Here is a 27,850-nt window from a genome sequence, read left to right as displayed (position 1 = left end):
GGCTTAGGGTGTTGATGTTTGTGATAAAGGGGAGAATGTATACTGAAGTGTTTTGAAATGTGCAAAGCTTTGTAGAAACAGAAGTTCTTACCCAAGAATTTTCCTGAAGCTTTGAGCAAGATAACCAGTTTCATTACCCGTCCGTGCCTAGGAGGGACCTATAGGCTCCACAATCAGAGTCATTATACATAGAAGCGAAAAGAAATGTAGCCTCCTTTCATTTTTCCCTTTTCACTGGTGAACAGAGCTTTGGTTAACGGAAAGCCAAGGCGATTTTAATTGCTGGTTTTTCTATCTGAAAGGGGAGGTTATTAGTAGGAGTCTCAATTCAGAAACTTCAAGAAGAAATGGGAGGGTGTGGTGAGGGTAAGGGGGGACCGCATTTCCTGTTTTCCGTTCAGATGGTGTTGGAAAACATTGCAGGAAAACCATGGATACCCATGAAGAAATTCCAACATTTATTCTTTTTGCCGCCAAGGGCCCAGCCCAAAAGGTGACGAGTAGAAGTGGTCAGTTTTTTTTTTTTTTTTTTTAAAGAGTTGGGGTTTGTAGGAATCCAGCTAAACGAATGTAGGGTGAAGACAGCCTTTAGAGGGTGACATCAGCCTGAGCGGGGGCCAGAAGAAACAGTGCAGGAGTCTGGTTTCATTTACAGTTTGGGTCAGCTCTGCAGTGAGGAGGGGGAGGGGAGGGGTCCGGGAGGGAGGAGGAGGAGGAGGAGCTGGAGCTGGAGGAAGCCCTGACTGTATCCCTGGCCCCAGTCTAGTTTGGAGCTCAGTCTTCCACCAAAGGCTGTTCTGTTCTCCTGGGCTCCAGCCTCCTGCAAACACTGCAAGAGTCTCCGCAGCTCTGAGTCTCCACTTCTTTGGTGGAGAAAGGCTGCGAAAAGAAAAGGAGACATAGTGAGTGGGAGAAATATGCCTCCTATTCAAAGCTAATTGAATCGAGGAGCCCAGGGACACACGCGCCTTCAGGTTTGCTCAGGGGTGAGTGTGATTTCTCTTCTGTCTTTCCAGTTCGGGGCTGGAAGGAAATGCTGTAAACCTGGAGCGATCGCTTCTAGGTAGCTTTAGTGGCTCTCGTGTTCACGCTGTTCTTCAGTTTTCTGTACATGTTTTAGGTCTCTGGAAGATTCCGCTGACTTCTCTTTCTCACTTTGTAGCAACTGGGTTTCCCTAACTTGGTTAAGGTCACGGCTGCCTAAGAGCGTGAACGCTTTCCCACCGCGTGTCTGTGGCTGCTGCGCGCGCCCCGTGCATTCCAGGCGGTAGCGTGTTTCGGCACATGATTGATTTAAGTTCCCGCCTTCTTCTAAAACCCGGTTCGGATCCGCTTTGTTTGCAGAAGCGTCTTTGCTGAGGACTATAAGCGCTCCCTGCCGAGCGGCTCCACTGAGAGATGTTCTCTGAGCTCTCTGGGTGGTGACATTGGGTCAGGGTGCAACCCGCGTGGGTCTTCTGCACAGGGCCACCCATGGGAAGATACTGGTGGAGCACATTTGTGAGACTGGAGTGACTGGTGCCCAGGCTCAGGGCCAAGTCAAGGGTCGCACAGTCATTGCCATCAAGCTTTCATCTTTTCAGGAACCTGAAGTCTCTGTTGGAGACTTTGTCCCTTGGGGTTGCTTAAAGGAGCTGCAGGGGTCAGAGGGGAAGAAGGAATCTGCCACTTCGGCAGCATGCTGTGAGTATAAGGCAGGGCCCCTGGGGCTGGACGGCCAGCCCCCGCTGTGCAGCGGTGAGGCCAGTGCCAAGCTGGGAGGCCCCGAGGGCTGTTCCCTGGCCTGGAGGATGCAGGGTGGGGCTTGGGTCTTCTCTTGCTAAGGATGGAAAACGTTCACTGACAGTGGCCAGCCTGTTTGGGGAACCTGTTTCAAGGGGCCTACTATGTTAGAAGATGAACCAGGATTGAAGCATGGGTGGGGCCATGGGGAGGGACCACATGGGTGGGGCCATGGGGAGGGATGAGGGAGTGGTTGAAGAAAAATCAGCCTCTACAGGGAGCACCAGGAGCCAGTTTTGAGGCTGGTGCAGACCCTAGGAACAAACCCCCTCTGTGAGCACAGGGGTGTCTGCTGCTGCACTGGATGGGGAGGCAGGGCTGTGATCTCTCCCCACACACAGCTCACCCCGATGAGGACCACAGCATGCGTGAGCTGCAGGGCGCTCAGAGCTCATGGGGATGCCAGATGCTCCACCCCGGATCCCCCAACTCCCCAGGGACCGATTCTTAACACTGTAAATAACTGAACAGAAATGGCTTTAAAATCAAAGCTATATTGCTCCTAAGCAAAACTGTATTGAAAACCGAGTGGCTGGCTGTTGATGACATTTCTGAGACTTCTGAGGGTTTTGTTGGGCTAAAGATAATGGGATTCTTGGATGGAGGCCACTGATGGTGTCGTTCCCTGGTTTTCAAAATTAAAACCAGAGGCTCTGAGATGCGGGATTCCTTGCCTAGGCCATGGAGCCAGTGTCTGAGATGGCAGTGAAATCCTTCCCTATTGCAGGAGAGCAGACAAGCTGGTGATGGAGGATCCCAAATAACTCACATCTAGATGGGAAAACAGCTTTGGGCTCACTAAGATTCTACCAAATAACAGAGAAAGAAGTGAGGTGGACTGTGGGGAGGGGGCACCGGCTCTGTGACCAGAACACCGGGGCTGGCAGCCCTGGCTCAGGCCACCTCCTGGGGGTGGAGGGCCCCGAGGGAGGGGGCTTGAATGCTCTTCATTCTGAAGTGGGCTGATAGCTGAGGATGGAAGCCTGGGAGGGAGGCGGGGCTTTTACAGAGATCGGGATCTAAGACTGGCTGTCTGTCTGGACGTTTTTGTTTAGGCAAGGGTTTCTTATTACCCAGAGGTTTCCTTCCCTCCATTCCTCACTCATGGCCGAGGGAAACAGTGAAGCAGACACTGAGTGGAAAGGAGGCTTGGGAAGGAATTCCATGTTGGGGTGAAGTGAGGCTGTCCTGGCTTTTCCTAACCAGGCCTTGGAGGTGTGGCCACAGCACCTTTCTGGGAGGTGGCTGGGGAAGCCTCTAGAATGTTAGCCCTCGCCCTGCTTTTCCCCTGCGTGGGAGGACTCCTGCTGCACCCACCACGGTTGTCGCCCACAGGTGAGGGCATGTGTGGCACATGTCCAAAGCCGGGTTCTGAATGATATTTTTGATATGAGCAGGCATCCTTCTGAAACATGGTCTTCGCTTTGCACTTCGTTTTAATTCTCAAGCATTCAGGACTCGGCACGTTGCACTGACGTTATCATAAGTGCCTCTTGTGACTTCCTATCCTACAACTTAATCTGCCCCCGACGAGAAAGTAGGAAGAAGCACCTCTGTTCAGTCAGTTGCTGACTTGTGGTTCCAGTGAGGCTGCTCATCGGGACCTTAGGTTCGGGAATGGAACCCCTAGATGTGGATGCCTAAAGCTGGCTTGAAACAAGACCGCCTTCTTCTTTGGAAGCTTTGGAAGCTGGTAGTGAGTTTCTGCCAGCGAGGCTTCATTTGGTTCCTTGCTCAGAGTGTTTAGACGACTGGGTCAAGTGTAGTCTTCACCAGTAGTCATGTCACCTCCCACTTTTATGTGAAATTCCGTGTTTAGGATATAAAATTCACCACTGGCAAGTCGCGAACACTATTGCGTGAGACTTCTTGGCAGGCACGGTAACAACTTCAGCAAAAATTTTTATTTGAAAGTTCAGTTTTGTCACTGCTCCTTTTGGAAGAAGCTGAAAATCTGCTATCTCTTGGGGGAAGAATCGCAGGCGGTTTCCATCTGAAGGGGACGTCGTGTACCAGGCAGCTTTTCCACCCTGACCTACGGGAGCAAATTTTTCACGGTCCCCTGGCCGCAGCGAGCAGGCAGTAAAAAGCACACCGCTGCTGCGTAAACAGCTGACGATTTGAGGAGGGACCTGACGTGTAAAGAGAATCCTATTAGCTCTAGCTAAGGAAATGAAAGCCACAAACCATCCACCTTTTAAAGCAGGGGAGCTTTAAGGTTCCTGCTAATTCAGACAGCCATAAACTAGACAAGGATGGTTCTCTTCATTCTCCCACTTCTAGATGCAGCTCTGTTTCCACCGTAAAACTTCAGTGGAGTTCAGTGGAAAAATTCAGTGCAGAGAAAGGACAGTCCTACTGGTTAAATAAAAGATGTTGCTTGCCCCCTCTAATGTGTGGCATGAATGTCTTATTCTCAGGGAGTATCCCACAGGTCCTGATTTTGCAAAGGAGATATTCCCTTCAGGAATTCACTTTGTCAGTTTTGAAAATATAATTTTTAATACATTCTGGTCTTATAGTCCATTTTGGAAAGGAGATGAAATTTTGAGGGCTGAGCACTGTGGCTCATCCCTGTATTCCCGGCACTGTGGGAGGCTGAGGCGGACGGATGGCTTGAATCCAGGAGTTTGAGGCAAGCCTGGGCAACATAGTGAGACCTTGTCTCTACAAAATAAATTAAAAAAATTAGCCAGGCATGGTGGCATGCGCCTGTGATCTCAGTTACGAGGCTGAGGCGGGAGGATTGAGGCTGGGAGCCTGGGAGGTTGAGGCTGCAGTGAGCCATGATTGCCACTACACTTTGGCCTGGGCGACAGAGCAAGACCCTGTCTCAAAAAAAAAAAAAAAAAAAAAAAGAAATTTTGAGTTAGTGCATTCATCCTGGTCTAGCTGTTTTTGAAAAGGCAGTTTGGTTTTCTTTCCTCTAGAGGGAGGTATATCTCTGTGAGCTCCAGAAAAATCTCTGACGTGGTGCCTGGAGTCTCCAGGGCTTCGGGGTTTGCAGTGACTCAGTGATGTACATCTCAGCAGAACTGGCGGGGATCTTTAGGACTGGCATCTCAGTGCATTATTATTATTATTATATTTATTGCATCTGTCCATAATCACCGAAGTGGGCATACATTACAGCTTTGTTGTCTTCTCTGCTCAGGTGTGAGTGTATTGAAATAAAACCGTGTCTTCAAAGGGGGCATTCTTTGTTCTCAAACATAACTGCATTACAAGGGTATTCAGCAAAGAAGATACTTTATAGCCAGCATTTTACCCACACCTAATTGTAGAAGTTTAAACGAACAGTCGGGTGTTGGGAGCCATAGTAAGTCTGCATATTCTTGCCATTGTGTATCCTTGTAGAGTTATTGAATTTTAGAACTTGAAGGGAAACTTCCAGACATGTTCACGACATGTCCTTTGATATTTTCCCCTAAAGGACAATAGGTTTTAACATACTTCTAAAAATTCACACAAGCTATACTTATGAATATCTCATCTGAAATATTTATTAATACAAATATATATTACTGGCTCTCAGATTTACGCTTGTTAGCTTGATAAGCAGTGTTAAGACTAGGGAGAGAATCCTAGCTAAGATCAAAACAATCAAACAAAAACAACCTAACCCTCTGGTTTGGTCTTTGTGTCCTCATGTTTACTTACGTTTGACAAGCCCTATTGTGCACCACGACCTTGAGTGTTGAGGTTCAGGGAGGGGATAAAAATGGCTAAGACATAGCCGCCTCCCTTCTGGTGGGCAAGCATATAATTTCTGTTTGGCTATTTGAAATATCAAAAAACTATTACCTTGGCGGATGGTTTCTCCACTCCCTTTATACTTCAGATGAAGAAAGAGAGCTCAGAGTGGCATGCCAGTGGCAGTGCCACACAGCTGGTAGCAGAAGTGTCTGCTGTTTCCAATATGCAGACATCTTGCACTCTGGACGTTACGAGGGGGACAAGCCTTAAGAGTGTGTTTCAGGGTGCCACGTGGAGAAAGGCACTCTTCCTATTCCCGGTCTTCTTTGGAGTAGCCTCTTTTAAGTTGATTCAGCAGAGGGGTAACTGCTGTTTTAAAAAATCTGGAAAGAAAAAGGAGAGAAGGAAAAAACAAATGCGAAAAGTTCTGCCAAACCCTCTCCCAAAGGCAAATTGTTAGTCTTGTAGGGGTCTGGCTGCATTTAGCATAGTACGATCCTACTCCTCTCCTGAAGCTTAAAACTCACGAAGTACAGAGAAACATTTGAGAATTGGGAGTGGCCAGGGAAAAGTACAATGGGAAATGTTTCTGTAAATCCCCCCATGTGTGCTATACATTAGATTTTCAGGACCCCGGAGCATCAGGAATTGGCCACTGGAAGGAAGAGCTCGTGGCTCCGTTTAGTTTCAAAATTAAAAATTGAACGGCAGCTGGAGATGAGATCTCAAGGGAAACCATTCCAGGAAACCGGTTTTTCACTTCTGGAATCTTCGTTAGCTGATTCAGCAGCCCAGGGCCGGTACCCAGAGTTAGTGCCAACTCAGCTAAACCCACAGCTGGCCCAGCGATGCACCGGGGGCTCTGTTTCTCATTGGGGTCGCAGAAAATCCATCACTCATCCGAGCCCAGGGCAACAGATAGAAGACAGCAGTTACAGGACTACGGCCTGTTCAAGCAACAGGCAAGGAGCCTTCTTTCAGGGGGTTCTTTCAAAAGGGAGGCTGGGAGAGAGTAGTTGACCATTGCTGACAGAGGCAGCAAGGAAGTAGAATTTCCCAGGTTAGTGCAATAAATCCAGCACTGATGATATTTTATCAGATGTCCCAACCTGATTTTTCTCTATTTTCAAGAATAATTTTTTCTTCTCTACTTGATTATGAGTTAGACTAGAAAACAAACAAAGAAACAAAATCTTTTTTTTCCTCACAATGGGAGCACCTCTCAGCCACTTTAATCATTTACAGTGGAAGCCCACAGTTTTGGAAAGGTCAGCAGCACCCAAGTTCATTGCCAAGAAAGAAAGAGACAGGAGTAAGTGCCAAGCTCCAATTTGGATCCAGCAGCGTCATGTGGCAAGGGGTTGGAATGGAGTGGGCATTTGTGCAATTTCTTTTGCAGCATTTTCTAATGCACTGTCTTCTTTAACGTTGAAATGGAACTAGTCTCTGCCTGATGTTTATAATTAGCAGTATAAATGAGACAAAATCTTGTCTGGCCGCCATATAATTCAGAATGCAGAATGTGATTTGCATTTGGATGGCGGTGTCTAGCTTTCAAATCACACCAGATATGGGACTTTCTGCTTCATGGTTATTATCTTGAATGCTAGGAATATGTTTTAAAGTAATTTTTCAAATATCTGGGCAATTAATCTGGAGTTTCTTAAAGTTGCCTTTGTAATGGGAAGCAGACTCTGAGGAGCTTAGCCTGAGCCTGGCTGGTGGATGGCGTGTTCTTACAGGTGCTCTTATTCACAGAGCGGAGCACTGCTAGTGGATGCCCAGGCCCTCTCTTTCTGCATTGCTTTGTTGTGATCCATGAGTTGCAGAACGGGTGTCGTTTTGTTAGATTTTACGAAGAAGAGCCGAAGACCTCGAATCAGTTAATCCATGTCTAACAAGGACCCCAGCAGGTGACAAAGGAGGTCTAGTTACCCTGCCTGACAAGGAGAGTTTTAAAATGTTCCTATCACGGGTTACCCATTCAGTTTGAGTCAAATAGATTATTGTTCTAGAATATTTTCATAGGATAGAAATTCGAAGGCCAAGTGTGGTGGCTCAGGCCTGTAATCCCAGCACTTTGGGAGGCCGTGGCAGGAGGGTCCTTTGAGTCCAGGAGTTTGGGATCAGCCTGGGCAATATAGTGAGACCTTGTCTGTACCAAAAAAAAAAAAAAAAAAAAAAAAAAAATAGCTGGGCGTGGTGGCCTGCACCGGCAGTCCTAGCTACTTGGGAGGCTGAAGTGGGGGCATGGCTTGATCTCAGGAAGCCGAGGCTGCAGTGAGCCCTGATTGTGCCACTGCACCCCAACCTGGACGACAGAGCTAGACTCTGTTTCAATAAAAAGAAAGAAAAAAAGGAAGAAGAAAATTTATGAAATCCAAGTTGTAAAATAAACAGTAAGAAAACCAAAACTTGATGTATGTATTTGGAGGGTTTCTTGGAGCTGTTCCAAAACATTTGCTTTTGAGGATTCTCCTTTGGGTCTTTCAAACAGCAAGAGCATATTAAATTCCACTCTCTTCCGACTCTAACTACAGGACTTAATAAATCCTTTCTTAACTTCCTCCCTGAGGACAAGAAAGGGGTCTTCTTTCCCAGGATTCAGGCAAAAAGAGAAAGAGTGAGAAAAAGAGAAAGAAATGAGGCGCTTTCTCACAGTCCATTCTCACAGTCTAGGAACGGGTATGGCAAATGCAGAGGTGAAGGAGTGCTTCACGTTTACTGAAATTGGACTTTTCATTACCCGGTCCGTGTGCACGGCTCTCCCACTATGATCTTTAACTATTTCCACTGCTCGAATTTTAAAAAGGAAGATTAGGAACTAACAGGAGTCCCAGGACTTGACAGGAGATACCGGCTGATTTTTGAAAAGCAGTGCTTGGAGAAAACCAAATAAATGACTTCAAAATGGGAGCTCTGGATTTATTTGAGTCTTTGTTTTAAAATTATTTCCTTGTGTGCATGTGTGTGTCTGTTTCTTAAAAAAGATTTCCAGACATGGAAAATAAAAAAAAACTTTTGAGTAGGCTGAATGAAAATGAATTTACAGAATTGCAAAATAGTTTGGGAAATCATATTCATTGGAATATGATTGAATATGATTTTAGGTTGAAGGGCCATGTAGGGCAACCTTTATAATAAGAGGCATCCTTCTAAATTTCAAAGGGATAGAAACTAAATGGAAAAAGGTACCTCAAATCCTTTTTGGAATGAGGCAGAATAAACAAAAAGATGAGTAATCCTAAATAGAAAGATGAGAATGAAAATGTGATGAACTTCTCTTATTGAATCTGTTTCTTTAGGACATGGAATCTAGGATGAAGGAGCAGACCCCTTCCAGCCCAAGGATCTCAAGCAGCCAATTCTGACTCTTCTTTTCATGTTTGAAAGAATAATAGCAGACAGCCGAATTCTATTGACATAGAATCTGTGGTTTGTCACCATGAGGGAAGTCTGTTTTTTCCCCAAAAGACATGGGGAATTTCCTTGAGATCTGGGCTGAAGCCAGCACAGCCTCTAGGGTTTCCCTGGGTTCTTCCCTTGAGCTTTGGGAATGCTAACTTGGGTTAGGATTCTGGTTCCACCTTGTTTTATCTATGTGACTTTGGAAAAATCACTTTGCCTTTCTGGGGTTTCAATTTTTCAGCTATAAAATGGAGAGAAATCAGCCACTGGGCAGTTGGGAGGAGGGCGTGGAATCCCAACCACAGACAGAAGCCCAGGATGTGTTACTAGCACTGTCCTCTCTCCTTCCTCTGGGGGCGTAGTGGTTGGGGAGGGAGGGGGGATAGCTGCCTCATACCCCCTAATTAAAGTGGTCAGGTGGTCATTTTGGGGGAGAAGGTGACATCTTTTAATAATCTAAATGAAAAAATTCTCCAAAATTTGCTGCCAGGGAATTTTTTTTTTTTTTAAATGGAGACTCCAGGGCATAATAAACAATAGAAAAGAGTTAATTGTAAATGAAAATATCAACAGATATTCACCAGCTGGGCCAAGAGCCCATGAGCCACAAGACCTGCTTCCCGCCTGATGGTGGGAAGGTGTGTGGGGCCAAAGGCGTTTTTCCCACCTGGGAATTCAGCTCAGTCGAACCATATGGTTCTGAGTCATCAGTGGGGCCTGGGTAACACATCGTCCTACAGGCATGATCTTCTGTCCTTTTCAGAGCTGGAAGCGCTCCTTTCCTTCTCTTCCCTCCCCTCCTCTTCCCTCAATATCTGGTTATATTCTGGAAAAAAGAATTCCCGTGCACAGGGTATTTATCCCATTCCTTTGTGTTCCAGTGGGAAGTATCTCACTGGGGGGGCTACTCTTCTAAAGATCCACATCTTGAAAATAAAAATCTTTGCATATCATTTTCAACCATTAAAAGTTTATTTTACTCACAGAATGGTTGATGTAAGTGAGTGATGTCTTAGAAAGACTTCCCAGATTTTATTTTGTAACTATGTAGATTGTACTGAGCACTCTGGAAGACGAGAGAGGTAATTTTGGAATTGCCCCAGAGTGAGCCCACTCCATGCTTTATGTGTGACAGAATCAGTGGATTCAAAGGTGTTTAAATGTGTCAGGTGTAGGAATGGTTACGAAAGCCATTAGCAAAACCTGCTCAAGGCATAATTCACTTGTGCTCTTTGTCAATGCTCCCTGCAGAGGTGTCTACAGCTCTTCCCATCCCAGACTCAACAGTGAGGGGACAGGTCTCATCTTATCGCCTGTCCTATATATATATTTTTAATCTGGATTTCAAAGGCAAAATGCTTTACAGAGAGACTCTATAATATTCTTGTGTTCTCATTCACAAACAAAAATACCACTTAAAATCATGCCTCTTGAACGTGGATTAAACATTTAAAATAATTGAACTGGATCTTCCAGAAGATTTGCATTAAAATTTTTGATTGAAGCAGTGATGCTTAAACTTTGGGGAGTGAGGAGCAGCACAAGTGCCTCTTAGGATCACATGCAAACATGGACCTTTATCCCCAGGAAAACCCTCATCCACAGATGCAGTTTTGCAGTCAATTGTGGGAGGGGCATAGACCCCTTGAATCTGTTGATCCCGTATTATAACTTTGATTTAGACCAGTTATAACATTACAGTTGTTTTGGAAAGAACAGGCCATATTCCTCGAAAGAATCTAGAAGGAAGCTTATCTTTGCTCAAAAATTTGATCCTCAACTTTGATAGAAAGAATCAAGAATAGCACATATAAAATGTACTTTTATATTATTCTAAAGTATATATCATTATTTAGTTGAGGTCATACAAAAAATTAGATATTGCACTTGCTTATTCTTTTTTTTTTTTTTTTAAAGAAACACTCAGGCATGTGTCTCACAGACTGTAGGGAAGAAAGGTAGAGATTGGTGGAAAGGTCTGGAAGGTTCCCAGGGTCGCATGAGCTTGAGAAATTCTTAGAGAGTGAAGGGGCGAAGCTGGGGCTATGGCACGGGGCGGGGGGTAGGGTCATCCTAAGTGGAGGGAGGAGACCAGGCAGTCCAGCCTGTCAGGGGTGCCCTGAGCTCAGCTGTGCTGGGACGGGGCTAAAACTTGGGAGCATTGTCAAACTACAGCACGAGCACTGGAGACTGCTCTTCTACGTGGTATTAATATATATATCCATGTCCAACAGGCGGTGACTGTGGCATCGCAAGGCAAAACAATTGGACTGAGCTTTTCAGCGCTGCCATTATCACCACTCATTGCTGTCACTTTGTTGCAGAAAGAAATGAGTTCTGTTGATGACTGACCTCCTGAACATCATTAGAACAGCATTCCTTTCTCACTGTTGATACATTTCCAAGATACTGCTGTACTGACAGGTGGTTCTATTCCAGCTGCTGAGATCATGCCTTCAAGTTCTCAGAATCTGAATCACAGGGTAGATTTGTTCCATCACAGGTGGTACTTTTTGTTGACTTTCTTTGGAAATCCAAAGCCACATGGGTCCTGGACTTCATTCCCTTGTTTATGGCTTCATCTTTCTCCACCTCACCAATTTTTGGCAGGTCAGGCCTAGGGCCCACACTGTGTACTGTCTTCCTCATAGCCGGGACACAAGATTTGAACTCCAGCTTCTCCCTCTGGGCCTGACTGGCCTGACCTCAGGCAGGAGGAATTTCATGACGAATCCATGGGACTGAGCTTCAGATTTCCTTTGAACCCACTTAGCTCCTGTCCCTGACTGGCAGCCTCAGTAACTCTCTGTGGCTCTCCCTGTACTTTTGCTAAGTGGTCCATCTGGAGACTAATCCACTGCTCCATTCATGGCAAAGTCACATGGCTCATCAGCCAGACAGACTCTCCTCTGCTATCAATCTGCAGATGGCAAGGCTGAGAACATTAGATCATCCTCATCCCTGGTTTCCTTATCTATGTGGGAAAAATGGAATTCCTGTGCTACACAACAGACAACCATAAATAGACTTGCAGAGCCCGTGGGGGCACCTGGGGAAAGAGGAAGATTAAGACAGAGGTGCAGAAGCTCAGGCCTTGGGTGGAGCTGACTCCAAAGCTCAGAGGATACTCGTCAGGGCCAAAGCCACTTTTCCACCAGGTCAGAACGTTCCTATTAGATTCTTTCTCACCTTCATGAGACTCTGATCCTCTTTGCCAAACGCTAACATTTTGCATGACACGTATTCTTTTCTAAGTCTTAGTTAGAAGCAAGGGCAAACGTTGTGTTATATATATAATATATAAAGGCGCACAGAGACAAACGTCAGGATGTTTAGTTGTATCATTTTCTCCCCATCACCCTTAAACTCTGTCACACCTCAAAAAAGAGATGATGTGCTCCCATCATTCCTGTTCAATTGATGGCTATGCTTTAGGGGCACATAGTTACTCACGCTTTTAAAATCTGGCAAATGATACTTCCTGTCCTCATTTCTATTTTAATTGTGGTGGAAACCACGCAACATAAAATGAACTCTCTTGACTGTATTTAAGTGGACAGTACAGCAGTATTAACCACATGCCCCTTGTGGCACAACAAATATCTAGAGCTTTTTGATCTTGCAAAACAGAAACTCTACACCAATGGAACAGTAACTACAACTGCCCCCTCCTCACAGCCCCGGCCAGCACCATTCTAAGTTCTGTTTCTAAGACTTTGGGTGCTTTAATGCCTTTAAATATCTTTTTTTTTTTTTTTTTTGAGACGGAGTTTCGCTCTTCTTACCCAGGCTGGAGTGCAATGGCGCGATCTCGGCTCACTGCAACCTCGGCCTCCTGGGTTCAGGCAATTCTCCTGCCTCAGCCTCCTGAGTAGCTGGGATTACAGGCACGCGCCACCAATACCCAGCTAATTTTTTGTATTTTTAGTAGAGACGGAGTTTCACCATGTTGACCAGGATGGTTTTGATCTCTTGACCTCGTGATCCACCCGCCTCGGCCTCCCAAAAATATCTTTAAATAAATGGAATAAATACCGTTGAATAAATAAATGAAACGATATCTTTAAATAAATAATGGAATGAAATAAATGGAATAAATACTTTTATATAAATGGAATTATAAACTACTGTATTTGTCTTTTAGTGATTGGCTTATTTCTCTCAGCATAATATCCTCAAGTTTCATCCATGTGGTGGTAGATAAAAGGATTTCCTTCTTTTATAAGGCTGAATAATATCCTTTGTATGTGGCATGTATAAGAGTGTAATACAGTAGGCCAGGAGCAGTGGCTCACGCTTGTAATGCTTAGCACTTAGGGAGGCTAAGGTGGAAGGATCTCTTGAGCTCAAAAGTTCAAGATTGGCCTGCACAATATAGCAAAACTCTGTCTCTACTAAAAATACATAACTTAGCTGGGTGGGGTGGTGTGTGCCTGTAGCCCCATTTACTCAGGGGGCTGAGAAAGAAGGATTGCTTGAGCCTGGGAGGTTGAGGCTGTAGTGAGCTGTGATCATGACACTTCACTCTAGCCTGGGTGACACAGTGAGACTCTGTCTCAAAAAAAGAAAAAAAGAGGCCGGGTGCGGTGGCTCAAGCCTGTAATCCCAGCACTTTGGGAGGCCGAGGCGGGTGGATCACGAGGTCAAGAGATCGAGACCATCCTGGTTAACATGGTGAAACCCCGTCTCTACTAAAAATACAAAAAATTAGCTGGGCGTGGTGGCGCGTGCCTGTAATCCCAGCTACTCGGGAGGCTGAGGCAGGAGAATTGCTTGAACCCAGGAGGCGGAGGTTGCGGTGAGCTGAGATTGTGCCATTGCACTCCAGCCTGGGTGACAGAGTGAGACTCCGTCTCAAAAAAAAAAAAAAAAAAAAAAAAAAGAAAGAAAGAAAGAAAGAAAGAAAGAAAATTACAGCATAAGTGGTGGAATTCTTCCAGTCTTCCTAGGAGAACTGTAGGGATAGCAGTTATGAATTCAACAAATATTTATTATATACCTACAATGGCACAGACAGGCATTTTGCCGTACTCTATGCTCATAGTGTGGCTGAGCTTTGCAGTCCTGGAAGACGGTTTGTGATAAAGTGGACTTGGAAATCTATAATCAATTTCATAATTGCAAAAACAAATCCTATATATGTATATATTTAACCAAGAAAGAAAAAAAGTGCACTAAAAACTATAAAACATTGTTGAAAGAAATTAATTTCTTTATCTACTCATCTCATCTATTGAAGGACACTTAAGTTGTTTCCACCTTTTGGATATTATGAGTAATGCTGAAATGATCATGGGTGTGCAAATATATCTTTGAGATTCTGTTTTAACTTCTTTTAGATATACCTAAAAGTGGGATTTGCAAATTATATGATAATTCTGTGTTTAGTTTTTTGAGGAACATCCATACGATGGAGGCTCTCCTTTCCCCATCGTGTAGCTTTATGGAAGCTGAAAGACCATATATATGAGGTTTTATTTTGGGGCTCTCTATTCTGTTCCATTGGTTCATATGTCTGTCTTTATGTCAGCATCACATTGTTTTGACTACCTTCATTTTATGTTTTGAAATTAGAAAGTGTGAGGTCTCAAGCTTTGCTATTACCCCCTCCCCTCATTATTGCTTTGGCTATTTAGGGTCCTTTGAGATCCCACATAAATTTTAGTATTGCTTTTCTATTTCTGCAAAAGATGCCGTTGGGATTTCGATAGAGATTCCGCTGAATTTGTAGATTGCTTTGGGGAGTATAGCTATTTTAACAACATTAAGTCTTCAAATTCATGAACAGGGAGGCTTTTCCATTTGTTTTTGTCTTCATGAAGTTCTTCCAACAGTGTTTTATGGTTTTCAGTGTACAGGTATTTGCTTTCTTGGTTAGGTTTATTTCTGAGGATTTTATTCTTTTTGATGGTGTTATAAATGTGATTGTTTTCTTAATCTCCTTTTTGGATAGTTCACTGTTAGTGAATAGAAATGCAAATGATTTTTGTTTATTGATTTTATAACCTGCAACTTTGTTGAGTTCATTTATTAGTCCTAATAGTTTTCTAAAAATATGTGGAGTATGTAGGATTTTGTACATACAAGCTCATGTCACCTACGAACAGAGTTAATCTTACTTCTTCCTTCCAACTTTGATGCATTTTATTTACTATTCTTGCCTAATTGCTCTGGTGAGGCCTTCCAGTGTTATGTTAAATAGGAATAGCAAGAGAGAACATACCTGCCTTTTTCCTGCTCTGAGAAGGACAGCTTTCAGTTTTTCACCACTGAGTATGATGCTGGCTGTGAGTTTTTAATACATGGCCTTTATTGTATTGAAGTAATTTTCTTTTATTCATAGTTTGTCGGGTGTTTTACTTTAAATCATGAAAGCGTGCTGAATTTTGTCAAATGCCTTTTCTGTATTAATTAAGATGACCATGTGTTTCTCCCCCTTCTTTCTGTTGATGTGGTGTATCACATCGATTGGTTGTCGTTCCTTGAAACATCCTTGCATTCTAGAAATAAATTCTACTTGGTCGTGGCGTATAATCCTTTTCACGTGCTGTTGATTCGGTCAGCCAGCGTTTTGTTGAGAACTTTTGCATGAGTGTTCCTCCAGGATATTGGTCTGTATTTTTCTTTTCTTGTAATGTCTCTGATGTTGGTTTCAGGGTAATAAGGACCTTATAAAAGTGACTTTGGAAGTGTTCTTTCCTCTTCCTTTTTTTGAGAAAAGTTTGAGAAGGATTAGTCGTAATTCTTCCTTAAGTGTTTGGTAGAATTTTTCAGGACAGACATGTGGCTTTTCTTCGTTGGAAGGTTTCTGATTGCGGATTCAAACCCCATGCTGGTTTTAAGTTCGTTCAGAACTTTTTTATTGCTTCATGATTCAGTCTTGGCGGGTTGTATATTTCAGGCAATGTATCTATTTTTTCTAGTTTTCCAGTTTGTTGGTGCATTATTGTCTTCACTTCTTACCGATCTCATGGAGTCTTATCAGTCTTTCCAACAATTTCATGTGCCTGATTTGCTCTCAGTTCCCCTTGCTTTCTTCAGGGAATTGTCAAATTATTCCTGATGCAGGGGATATGAAACCAATTTAGAAGCACTTGGAGGCTTAGAATTATGAGATGAAAAAAAGTCACATTTTAAAATCTGACATATACTTGAAAACCAGGAAGATGTTTTTGCTTTTTATTCACTCTGATGCCTTTACATGCTGTGGTCCATGAAACAGACTTCTTTTTAACCTTTGAGCCTTAACGGTGAAATGATGATGATAACTCAATCTAGATTATATCTAGTTCAGTTTCTTAACTCAAATGTAATTTCTTACTTAACTGTAGTCTACACTATATTATTTCCAATATCAAATAGTACTTCCTGAAACTCAGTATAAGGAAAAATGACAATATTAACTAATGTCATGAAAGCTCATGCCAATAATGAGATTGAGTCTGGTCCCTCCCCTGGGATTCTTTGAGGAAACTTCACTCCCCTACCCATTCTAATCCTCTCACTTGGGTCACAGGGAGGTGGTGAGCTCCACCATCAAGGGACATGGGTCTCACTTACAGTTAATCGAGTCTGAGAGAACAGATATTTGCAAATGACCTGAGCTCAGTGGAGACCTGGGCAGGTGGAGGTGCCTTTGTTTGCTGCTTCAGAGGAGTAAGAACTTAGCAAAATTAGACATTGAGAGGAATAGTCCAGGGCTCCCAAAGTGTACCGCTTGTTTCGTGAGAGCTCTGAATAGCTATGATGGAGAAAAGATGCCATGAAGTATATGTTTTGAGAATTCTGGGTTAAGTCAAGTACAGCAGGTTTCTTTATATTTTAGAGCTGCTGTACATTAAAGTGCATTGTAATTGTTCCAGAAGGAGGCTTGATAGTCAGCACTTCCCAAACTGTTTTGCTCATGGAACACCTGTGTTTCCCCTTAGAACATCTCATGGAATGGGTGTTCCCTGGAATGCATTTTGGGAAGTGCTGATGAAACCAACCTTGCTGGAGAAGGGTAGTTAGAGTTCACTTACAGTCCATTCTGCGTCAGGCATTTAGCAAAAAGCCTGCCACGTGCTCCTCACAGAGGGCTGGAAGAGAGGCGTGGCTATCATTGTCCTCATGCTATGGGGGAGGAAATGGAGGCTGTGAGCAAGTACACCACCTGCCTGAGGTACGGTGTGGTGGATCGAGGATCCAGATTGATCTGGAGCCTCCAGATCAGTGATCCAGAAACATCACTGACTCCTTTTCTGATTTTTAAAAGCCCAAATTCAGGCTGGTGAACTTGATTGCAAAGTTGCTATGGAATCACGGAGTTTTCATGGAGAAATAACAATGTTCCTTTTATCCTCTCGTCTCATGAACCCTCCGTGTGGCAGGTGCTGTTGAGCACCATGGTGTCTTTGGATAGTTGTGAGCCTTGGCCACTTATTCTCTGCACCCCAATTTTTTTCCTGTAAGCATGAGGATCAGCATCTACCTCTAAGGATACTGTAAAGATAAATAAGATAAATACATAATGTAAAGATAAATAAGACAAGCTAAGTAAATAATGTAAAGATAAATAAACCTCCGTTTCCTCCTCTGTAACACAAAGACAATGATAGCCATGCCTCTCTTCCAGGCCTCTGTGAGGAGCACCTTATGAAAAATTTTGGAAAACTGCAATTACCACATAGTAGATGCTGAGTAACTTTTGATAACATGGCATCAGAAACAGCGGTTTGATAACATCCTAGCCTACTTGTGTTGCCAATGCCCTAGTTCCCCAATACCATTACCCAAACCTAGGAAAAGGGAACCCCTGACCAGAGAGCTCCTAACTGGGAAACCCTTGGCCATTTTGAGTAAGAAGAGTCGCTGACATGCACATCAGTGCAAAATGAAAATGAGGAGCTTCTTGTTCAGACCTTTTAAGAATTTCCAAGATAGCAACACCAAGACATCAAACTGAGCATGGGACCCTTCTGAGCACAGGCAGCCCTGGCTGCCTCTAAGAAAAAGCTGAGGGAACCTAGAATCCCATGTCAAGGAGAGGAGAAAAAAGATGCTTTCCTGGCAAGGAGACTTCAGCCTAGATAGAAGGACCTAGGGCAGCTCTCTGGAGGGGTCTTAAGGGAGACCCTGTCCCCCAAGCTGATCTCTTAGATTGGAGATTGGAGAGCGAGGAGGCTGTCACAAAGTCTTGAGGTAGGAAGAGAAGGTGTGGCAGGGGAGATGACACACACTACTGAGCTTGTGTGAACATGAACTTGGCTGGCAGGGCATCCTGTGTGCAGCCCCCCGAGGTGTGTGGGTGTGGGAGACTGCAACAGGGCAGTTAGCCTCCAGGTCTGGCTTCACAGTCCTACTAATTAAATCAGCCTCGGCTCATTCCATTGTGAGACTGGAGGTTGGCACAGGGCAGATTTTCCTTGGAGGAAAAGGGCTAAATAGTAATAGAGAAAACGGACAAGACTTGACACAGTCCGGGCTGCTGTGGTTGGGTTGCACTTGGTGTGATTTGGGCAAAGCCCATTCTCTCCGTAAACTGAAGCTTTCCTCTGAGGTTATTTTAAACACGACTTACAAACTCAAGCTGGGTGTCAAAACCTGACACATTTTGTGTCTGTGACTGCCTTTACTCCTGACCCATTTCCATTCTGCTGTTTGCTTAGGAATATGCTATTTCCAAATTGCTGCCTATGTTACTTTGGGAGGAAAAAAAAAGGTTTAATTGCACAGCTTTTAGCTGTGGCCAAAGGAATAGTCACTAGAACAAAAACTCTCATTCATATGTTTAATCAAAACCATCGTTCATAGCGGATGCATTCTTTGTCATTAATTAATAATTTGAAAAAGAAAGAATATTTTTAGATTGTGGAGAAACTGCTATGAACGCCTATTATTTAAAAATGTAATTGTGTTCTTTGAACTATGTTTAAGAATGCCCAGTGAGGAAGGTGAGCAGTTTCATTATACGTGATCTATGCTCTGCCAACAAGAAGAGGTCTGAGGTCACCTTAGACAGAGAGCTCTGCCTATTCACTTCTCATTCCCCTGTTCTTTACCTCCCTCCCATTTTCCCCACTCCCCCCTTCCTTCCTCCCTTCCTTCCTTCCCTTCCTTCCTTTTCTTCTTCCCTCCTCCTTCCCTCCTTCCTTCATTTACCTCCTTCCTTCCTTCCTTTCTTTTCTTCTTCCCTCCTCCTTCCCTCCTTTCTTCATTCCCTTTCTCCCTTCCTTCCTTCCCTCCCCCCCTTCCTTCTTTCCCTTTTTCTTCCCTCCTTCCCTTCCTTCCCTCCTTTCCTTCCTTCCTTTTTCTTATTTTCTTTCATGTATGCATCTATGTGTGCACGTATGTATCTAAACCTATTTTTGTCTATCTAGCTATCAGTCTATCATTTATTTATCATCCATCCTTTCGCTGCTGGTCCAAAGAATGAATCAGATACAAAGTCCTCTTGGAAGTCTAAAAAGGATGTAAAAAGCATGGGATTTTGCATAATGAGAGTCAAAAACTGATCATTCCCTTTGCCCTATTTTCTCTTTTAGGTTCATATTTGGTGCTTAGACAAATTCAAAATGAGGAAACATCGGCATTTGCCCTTAGTGGCCATCTTTTGCCTCTTTCTCTCAGGCTTTCCCACAACTCATGCCCAACAACAGCATGCAGGTAAGAACCAAAAACGTCCTTGATTTTGTAAAAAGGAATAGCATTCTTTGACGGTAGATCTGAGACACAGGGAGCTGTCAGACAGCTTAGATACGTTTCTAAGGTAGCTAAGCCATTTATTATAGGATATCAGATACAATAGTTATAGGATTACAGACCTTTTCAGATACGCTTATCCAGTGACAGATGACCTATTTTTATTAAAACTTGGGTTCAGTATCTTGGAATTGGCTTGAAAATGCTTTGTTTTTACATTGGATGTGAGCGGAAAGTTTGTATCTCAAATGTTTTACCACCTGAAGGGATTTTCCACATTTCTGGCATTGGCTGGTCCCGGAGCACATAAAATAGGGAGAGGTCAAGGACTGAGAGTCAAAACTATTTTCCCTGAAAAAAAACAAAGATCACTCTCTCTAACTCCAGATGCAGAAAGGCATTTTCATCTAGGCTCATTGGATCTTGAAGATTTCTGTTTCCCAAAATGAATTAAAAACACGGATTCTAATTAACTCTACTGAGAATTTGATTTCAGAGTTTTAGAAAAGTGGGAAATGCTTCATGCATTGCAAGCTGGGAAGGACTGAGGTGGGTCTCCCTCTTCTTGACCTGGAGAGCTGGGCCTCTGAGGGATTCTCTCACCAGGCCAGGTTGCTCTTAGCTGGAGGGGAGTCTAGTGTCACTTCAATGGAAGAAGAACGTGGGTTGGGGCATCAGGTCAGCCCGAGGTAAGTAGAGTCCTGGAGCAAGCCTGGCCCACAGCTGCAGGAGGGCACCTCCTGGGGCCACTGACAGTCCGATACCCCGAGTTCCTACACTTGAGGGATAACTGGATTCATCTGGGAATGAGATAGATAATGTTTGAACTCTTTGAAGACTTTTCTGGCTCTGTAAAATATGCAGTAACTAGTTAGAGTACCTTTGTTCATGCTCAAAAATCTGGAACAAGTCCTTTCCCTTCTCTACATTTACACAGGTCCTCCTCATTTAAAGAAGTTGTATTTATTATATTTACTTTTCATGCAAATTACCCAAAGCATTGGGGGTTAGTGAATAGAAAATAGCAATTTTCACTTTTCCTTCTGCCGAGGCCCAGTTTCATATTCCAAACTAAAGGATGAATTTATAAAATGATGGTTGGTTATCTGTAATAAGACTTCCTTCTGCTTTAATCAGGCGGGTCTTGGGGCTCAAACTGACACTAGGAATCATGCTTGAGGTAAAGACAGCCCAGGAAATTGTTTCCCCAATCTGGAACATGCTACTGGCCCATGCGTGCTGGTCTCTGAGTATGGAACTTGGGCCAGTGACTGGGCGCCAGCAGCTATTGAGTGCATGGGCCCAGGTCCCTGGTTTGCAGGTAAGTCAGTCCACCCTCCTGCATTACCAGTGAGGTGTGCAGTGTTTAGTAACAGCATAGTGTAAATGAAATTTGTTTAGGAAGGCTTTGCACTGATAGGAAGTAATTGCTTAAATAGTAGAAAAATCTAAACCAATGTCTTTTTTTAAAGATGTCAAAAATGGTGCCGCTGCTGATATAATATTTCTAGTGGATTCCTCTTGGAGCATTGGAGAGGAACATTTCCAACTTGTTCGAGAGTTTCTATATGATGTTGTAAAATCCTTAGCTGTGGGAGAAAATGATTTCCATTTTGCCTTGGTCCAGTTCAACGGAAACCCACATACCGAGTTCCTGTTAAATACGTATCGTACTAAACAAGAAGTCCTTTCCCATATTTCCAACATGTCTTACACTGGGGGAACCAATCAGACTGGAAAAGGATTAGAATACGTAATGCAAAGCCACCTCACCAAGGCTGCTGGAAGCCGGGCCGGTGACGGAGTCCCCCAGGTTATCGTAGTGTTAACTGATGGACACTCAAAGGAGGGCCTGGCTCTGCCCTCAGCGGGACTTAAGTCTGCTGATGTTAACGTGTTTGCAATTGGAGTTGAGGGTGCAGATGAAGGAGCATTAAAAGAAATAGCAAGTGAACCGCTCAACATGCATATGTTCAACCTAGAGAATTTTACCTCACTTCATGACATAGTAGAAAACTTAGTGTCCTGTGTGCATTCATCCGTGAGTCCAGAAAGGGCTGGCGACACGGAAACCCTTAAAGACATCACAGGTAATGGCAACGCCGCCAAGCTATGCCCTGCCCTGCTGTTCTTGGGAGATGAGCTTGGCAACTGCTGGCCTTAGAGCTACGGCTAGGATGGCGGGCGGGCCAGGGAAGAGATGAATGTTCACAGGTTTAAAAACAAAGGTTTGATTTGGAATATTCTTCCACAGGCTTCTCCCCAAATAGGGCATTCACCTACATACAAGAAGAGTTTTTTTTTTTTTAGACAACTAAAAATTGAACTCTAAAAAACCAGCATTCTAGTATCATGATCCCACAAAGCACATTTGCCTTCATTAGAAAATAAAGCCCAGAGTGGTGAGGTAAGCATCTGATCAAACCCTTCTATGTGGCATTGGGATATGCTTCCTTTAAGAAAAGCTCCCTGTCGAACAGTGCATGAACTGAGAGGGGAACGAGGGCATCTGTTTTTGTGTCCAGTGGCTAGCAGAGAGCTCCTCTCTTCTACTCCATGGAGAGACTGTTGGTAGGATCAGAATTGCAGCAAACCTTAGCTATGATCCAGTCTAGATCTATTTGGAAGAAATTGAATCCTGGATGGTTAGTGACAGCCAGAGCTGGAGGCTGTGCATTTGGACTGTGGGTCTGGTCTTCTTACTTGTCCTCCATGTGGTAATCACAGCTGTGCCCACGGAGACTCTTCTAATTCTAATGACACTGATGAGACCCACTCTGGAAATATTGAGAGCATGTGGACATTGCATCGATGTGCTATGTGCAGTTGCATGTATGGAGCTAATTGGCTGACAAGTTATTTAACTAGTCAAGGTTGTTAGCTCTCCCTCTAGGGCTAAGTGCCTAAATGACTGGTGGGGAAGGAATTTGATAAGTAAAAGTTCAGACTGTACCATACCACAGCAACTGTGATGAGTGCCCAGAGCTTACTCATCAGTGATGGGCAGATCAGAGGGACCTCCCCTTGTTAGGAAATAAGTCCATGCAGCCATTCAAAAATTGATAGCAGGGAATTCTGGGAGGAATGAGCAGGAAATGAGGGACGAATCCAGGGGGGAGTTGAGCTCCAGAAAGGAGACACGTAAGTCCTCTGAGATGGAGGGAGGGGATAAGAAAGGGGGCTTGTTTCCAAGATATTCAGGAGGATAAGAGGCATATTGACAGAGTGCAAGTTGAGTTGACATCCATCATCTCAATAAAGGCGGGAAGCAGTGGGGTTTGGAGGCCTGGGGGATTGAAGTTATTTTTGAAGAGCTGCCGTAGGGATGTGAAGAGGCCTCACAGAACATTCGGGAAGCAACTGCTGATTTGCGGTGGCGCCCAGTTGCTATCAGAGATTACGAGCATTAGCATGGATCCTTGCCTTTCTGCAGATATCTCAGGCACTCCCAGGATCAAAGACGTTCCCAGAACTGAAACTTGCAAAGAGGGAACGATAGAGAGGACAGAAGAAAACTTTCTCAGTAAGGAAATCCAGGGTAGTAGCTAGTAAATTTCCAAAATGGCCCGCCACAGCATCTTGGCTGGGGAGCTAGCGAGAGCCGGAATGGGCCAGGAGACCTCTGAAGACACAGAGGATGAGAGGCTGGGGCTTGGAGGGAGAGCCCTGGAGACAGCTGAGTATGCAAGTCAGGGACACTGCTGGTGTGTAGGACATCTGAGGGCTGATCACAGGGCTGGAGGAGTTTCCAGTGGTGCTCAGTGTGGTCCTCAGATGTGTAGGAGCCATAGACAGCCAGCCACTGGGGAAACCAGAGGTTGGTGCTCAGAAGGGTTTTCCATGCAGACATTAAAGTCTGCAGATGACCGCAGAGCCTGCCATGTGGATGTAGGCTGAATATGATAGAACGAATCATGTAGGAATGTTGGAGAATCTCTTCGGTGTATTTAGCAGTCATGAGGAAGTGGATGATTCTTTGAATCAAAAACGAATGAGTGGGCAACCACATGGCATGGAGGAAGTGATCATAGGAAGCAAGATTTATGAGCAGATTTTTCTTCTATACTTTTAAAAATGGTTACCACCAAGAGGGCCATCAAGACAGGAGGGAGGAGGTGAGGTGATTGATGAAGAGTCAGTCTCTCATGAATACACAAGATAATGGGGCAGGAAAAAGAGAGTTGAGGCTTAGAGGCAATCATCACTCAATAGGGCCACAAGGGAGGGACAGCAGAAGAATTGCAAGATTGCAATCAGAATAATGGAGCAGTTGCAGAGAAGCAGGACCATATGTCAGTTTTTCCTAACAGGGATTCAGAAAGCAGGAGCTGAAGAGAGAGATGACCTAACTAACATCAGCAGAAAGGAACCAGCTGTCTTGGGCAGGCAGAGCTTGGATAAGTGGAGGGTTTCAGAACTAGCCTGCCCCAGGGTGTTTCAGAATTTTGTTCATAAAATGATTTTCCCAGTGGTTACCCCTGATTTCAGCTTTGATGGGGCTGGCAGACCCCTTACCAGTGGGTCTGCTTCTCAATAGGAAGGAGTGAGAGGCAGCTCAAACACCGAAAAGTGTTCCCTGCTTCCAAATCACAGACCTCACCCCTGGCATTGCCACAAAGGCATCCATCCTGCCAAAAGGCAGGAAAAGGTGGGTGCCCCCAAGAGTATCCCCAGGAAATAACAAGAGGGTATCTATGGTGTTGCTTGCTACCATAGTCTCAATATCATTAATTCCCTGGTCCATCACATTTCTGAATATAGGGATAATAACAAAGACCTATCAAAAAACAGTGAAAGGGGCTGGGTGCGGTGGCTCACACCTGTAATCCCAGCACTTTGAGAGGCTGAGGAGGGTGAATCACCTGAGGTCAGGAGTTCGAGACCAGCCTGGCCAACACGGTGAAACCCTGTCTCTACTAAAAATACGAAAAATTAGCTGGGTGTGGTTGTGGGCACCTGTAATTCCAGCTACTCAGGAGGCTGAGGCAGGAGAATTGCTTGAACCTGGGAGGTGGAGGTTGCAGTGAGTGTAGCTCGCACCACTGCACTCCAGCCTGGGTGACAAGAGTGAAACTCCATCTAAAACACACACACACACACACACACACACACACACACACCAGTGAAAGGGACTGGTAGAGAAATGGAATATCTTTTTATTGACGTTCTGTTACACTCACAAAAAAAGAGCCGAGTTTGCTTTTATGTTTAATGATTATGTAATGGACAAACAATGAGATTACCATCGTGAATGCTAAACGAACCTACCAACATAGTGTGTTTCCACACAGATGACAAAACCTTTGTTTTTATGCCAAGAAAACATCTCTGTCTTCTAGTGTCCAAGCCACTAGCAGCGCCAGGGCAGACAATTAATCCATTCATGCTGTTTTTTCTAATTAACATCACTCGGCAACTCCTCCTAGTACCACGTCCCGCTGCATGTTCCACAGCAAAAACATAGAGTCGTAATCCCAGAAGGACAGTAAGTCTCTGCTTAGAGCTTCTTGGAAAGGCAGTTAGAAGGGCATTATAGACATTGCTAGTTAGTTAGGGCTGTTGCTTCTTACTACCTGTCTGCTAGGTAACCTCCCCATAGAGTGTTCTTGATTGCTAAACACACATGTGTGTAAAATGTGAACCATCACCGCTACTGTCAATGAACTCTACTCAAATAATCAATCTCTAATGGTTGTGTTTTTAAAAATCCTTTTATCATTCTTTAAAAAATAAATATAACTGAGATATAAAACCTTTCTTTTAAACAAAAGCTAAAGGTGACAAGGAGAATTTTGGCATCAGCCTTCTTTTCTCCGTAAAGGATGAAGATTTTTTTAAATTTGTGAAACATACCTATAATTTTGTGTTTTGCATAGGAAATAAGAAGTGAACGTGTTTTTCTTAATGAAAGGAGGCATCACATGAGCTAAGAGAGGCATTGTGCCCACACCAGTGAGCTCAGGGAAAGAGCCTCCAGGGATGTGAAAGGAAACTGTGAATTTTCCTTGGACACTGTAACACTTTTCTGTAGAAAATGCCATAGAGAATGTGATACACACAGTCTAGAAGCAGAAATCCAGACGACTCCAAAGCTTTAAATTTTGCACAGATCTGATTCCTCGTAACGTTAACATTGGTCATTGGTCTGCCTTGCTGTACACAGAAACACACTGCCCCTGTGTGCCCTTGAGGCTTCAGCTCTCCTGAATAACAAAGCATGCCCTTGTGCGTCCCATTATTGTGTGTGCAAGGTGATAATGTTTTTATTCAGTGATGACAAATTATCCAACGTGTTTCTATGGCCACTGTAGATATTTAGTCTTTTAGAAGAGAAAGTTCAAGGATTTTCCCTCAGGGTTCATTTGTCTTATTTGCACTGCTATAAATTTCGATCAAAAAGTAAGTTACAAATGGAGAAGAAATAGTATTACCCTGAAACTTAGGGATTATTAAAAAAAATTGACCATATTGATACTGTTGAATCCTTAAATGTCTTGATATGCTGAGGAAGTGGCAAATCCTCCTGTGTCCTTCGAGGTCATTGGTTTAGGCCTGGGAAATGTTGAGAAATTTTGTGTGATTTGTGGAGCCTCTGCATTATGCAATGAAGTGGGCCATTTCTATGACCTTTTGTGTAATTCACAACCCCTGGCACCACACCTTCTCGAAGATCATTCAAGAATCTTATATTTTGGCTGAACAGTAGCAAATGTTTTGGGTTCTAATCAAGGGCTCAGTCTTATATAAAAGTTTTGTGTGGCAATTACTAAAAACACACAACCTTCATTACTGCAGCACAATTATCCTACTCATTATATCTTATAAGGAGTGTGACAGCAGTGTTGCCAGGTTAATATATTTCCCTGTGCAAAGAATTAATCTGCAAATATATTGTCAGGAACTTTTGTGTATATTAGGAAGGAAAAAGAGCAACCCTGGCAATCTCTGTCTCAGTTCACACAATGAGAAGCACGTGGGTAGGTGTGTCATTTCACTAGATCAGAACCCTTCAATCTCTGTCTCAGTTCACACAATGAGAAGCACATGGGTAGGAATGTCATTTCACTAGATCAGAACTCTTCAATTTTTGAGACAAGCTTTGGATCCTTTTCTACAGTGCGAATAAAAGCAATTTGGTTGGCACAAGGAAACATTAATTTTACAAATAAAATGTTCACTGTCACTGAAAAGATCAGAGATCATAGTGAATGGTCTTACCTGTAAAATTACCATTATTTAAAAATGATACCTTGAATGTAGCTTTCTGGAATCCCAAAATATAAATATATAAGCTCACATATAATCTCTGCTTATTCCTAACATATTTAAGTTATCAAAAACATCTGTTAGAATAATTATGCTCCTCCTTGAGTTTAAACCAGCTGAATTTAAACATTTGAGTGGAGCCTATAAAATCTCTGGCCCTGGCTTGTAGATTTCTTGATTCCTATTCCTCTCTCAGGCTGCTGTACAGGCCCGTTCTCAGAATCAGGATGAGAATTCTCTGTTCACCATTATGGGGGAGAAAATAGGTCTTGGTCAGCGTTTATTCTGTCCTTTGTGTAACCCCAGGCTAATTCTGATTAAGGGTTTATCTGATGCTCATGGTCTTGCTAGGTGACTAGTTTAGGATGTCATAAAAACAAGGTTGGATAATTATGTCATGACTGGTTTCATATCACTCTGCTTAACATTGTTCTGCATTAGGTGACTGAATATAGAGGCAATGACAAAATAAATGAACAAAACGTCCTGCAATCCCAGATCTGCGTTTGAGTTTTATGCAACTAAATAGCATTCGAGAAAAAAAAATCAAACAAAAATTTCATCAAAATATTTTTTACATGAAAACTTTAAATGTAGTTTGAGTTCTGATTCACAAAGGTGCACATACAAGGTGATTTTGGTTTTTAAAGAAAAGAAGAAGAAACAATAGCTGCCTAAGGCATTGAGCAACATAGTTGGCTGAGGAATCACCAAATTGTGACTCTGTTTTGTAACTGTGGATCTGTATAAAAAAAGATTCTAATCATTGGAGGAGGCAGGAGAAATGACCGAAAATTAGAAATCATCTCTCAAGTTTTGTTCACCTACTCATTGATTTTCCCCTGTAGGTTTGGTAGTGCACAATTCCATGCAACCATCTTTCCCTCCCAATTTAGTGGAAATTTCTACAATACTGTACCCAAGAATCCCCTTTCAGAAAAGGGAATACTTTTGGAAATTTAACTACGAAGATGGCACAAATGGAAAATTGATATAAATTCCCCTTTCTACACCATAA

At 43.5% G+C, this 27,850-nt stretch overlaps 1 protein-coding gene across 1 annotated transcript in view; it reads left to right on the top strand.

Annotated features, from left to right (window-relative positions):
- The first annotated feature begins 776 nt into the window (after nucleotides 1-776).
- COL6A3 (collagen type VI alpha 3 chain) overlaps nucleotides 777-27,850 on the top strand; it is a 93,224-nt gene continuing 66,150 nt past the window's right edge. The window contains exons 1-3 of the mRNA XM_035306121.3: nucleotides 777-986; nucleotides 19,410-19,530; nucleotides 21,039-21,656. Of these exons, the coding sequence (XP_035162012.3) occupies nucleotides 19,440-19,530; nucleotides 21,039-21,656 (709 nt within the window). The 5' untranslated portion in view covers nucleotides 777-986; nucleotides 19,410-19,439. The remainder of the gene's footprint in view (nucleotides 987-19,409; nucleotides 19,531-21,038; nucleotides 21,657-27,850) is intronic.

This window comes from Callithrix jacchus, chromosome 6 (assembly GCF_049354715.1).
Source record: "Callithrix jacchus isolate 240 chromosome 6, calJac240_pri, whole genome shotgun sequence".
Lineage (NCBI taxonomy): Eukaryota > Metazoa > Chordata > Mammalia > Primates > Cebidae > Callithrix > Callithrix jacchus.
The sequence above is the reverse complement of the archived record's forward strand: the minus strand, read 5'-3'. Positions and strand labels throughout refer to the sequence as shown.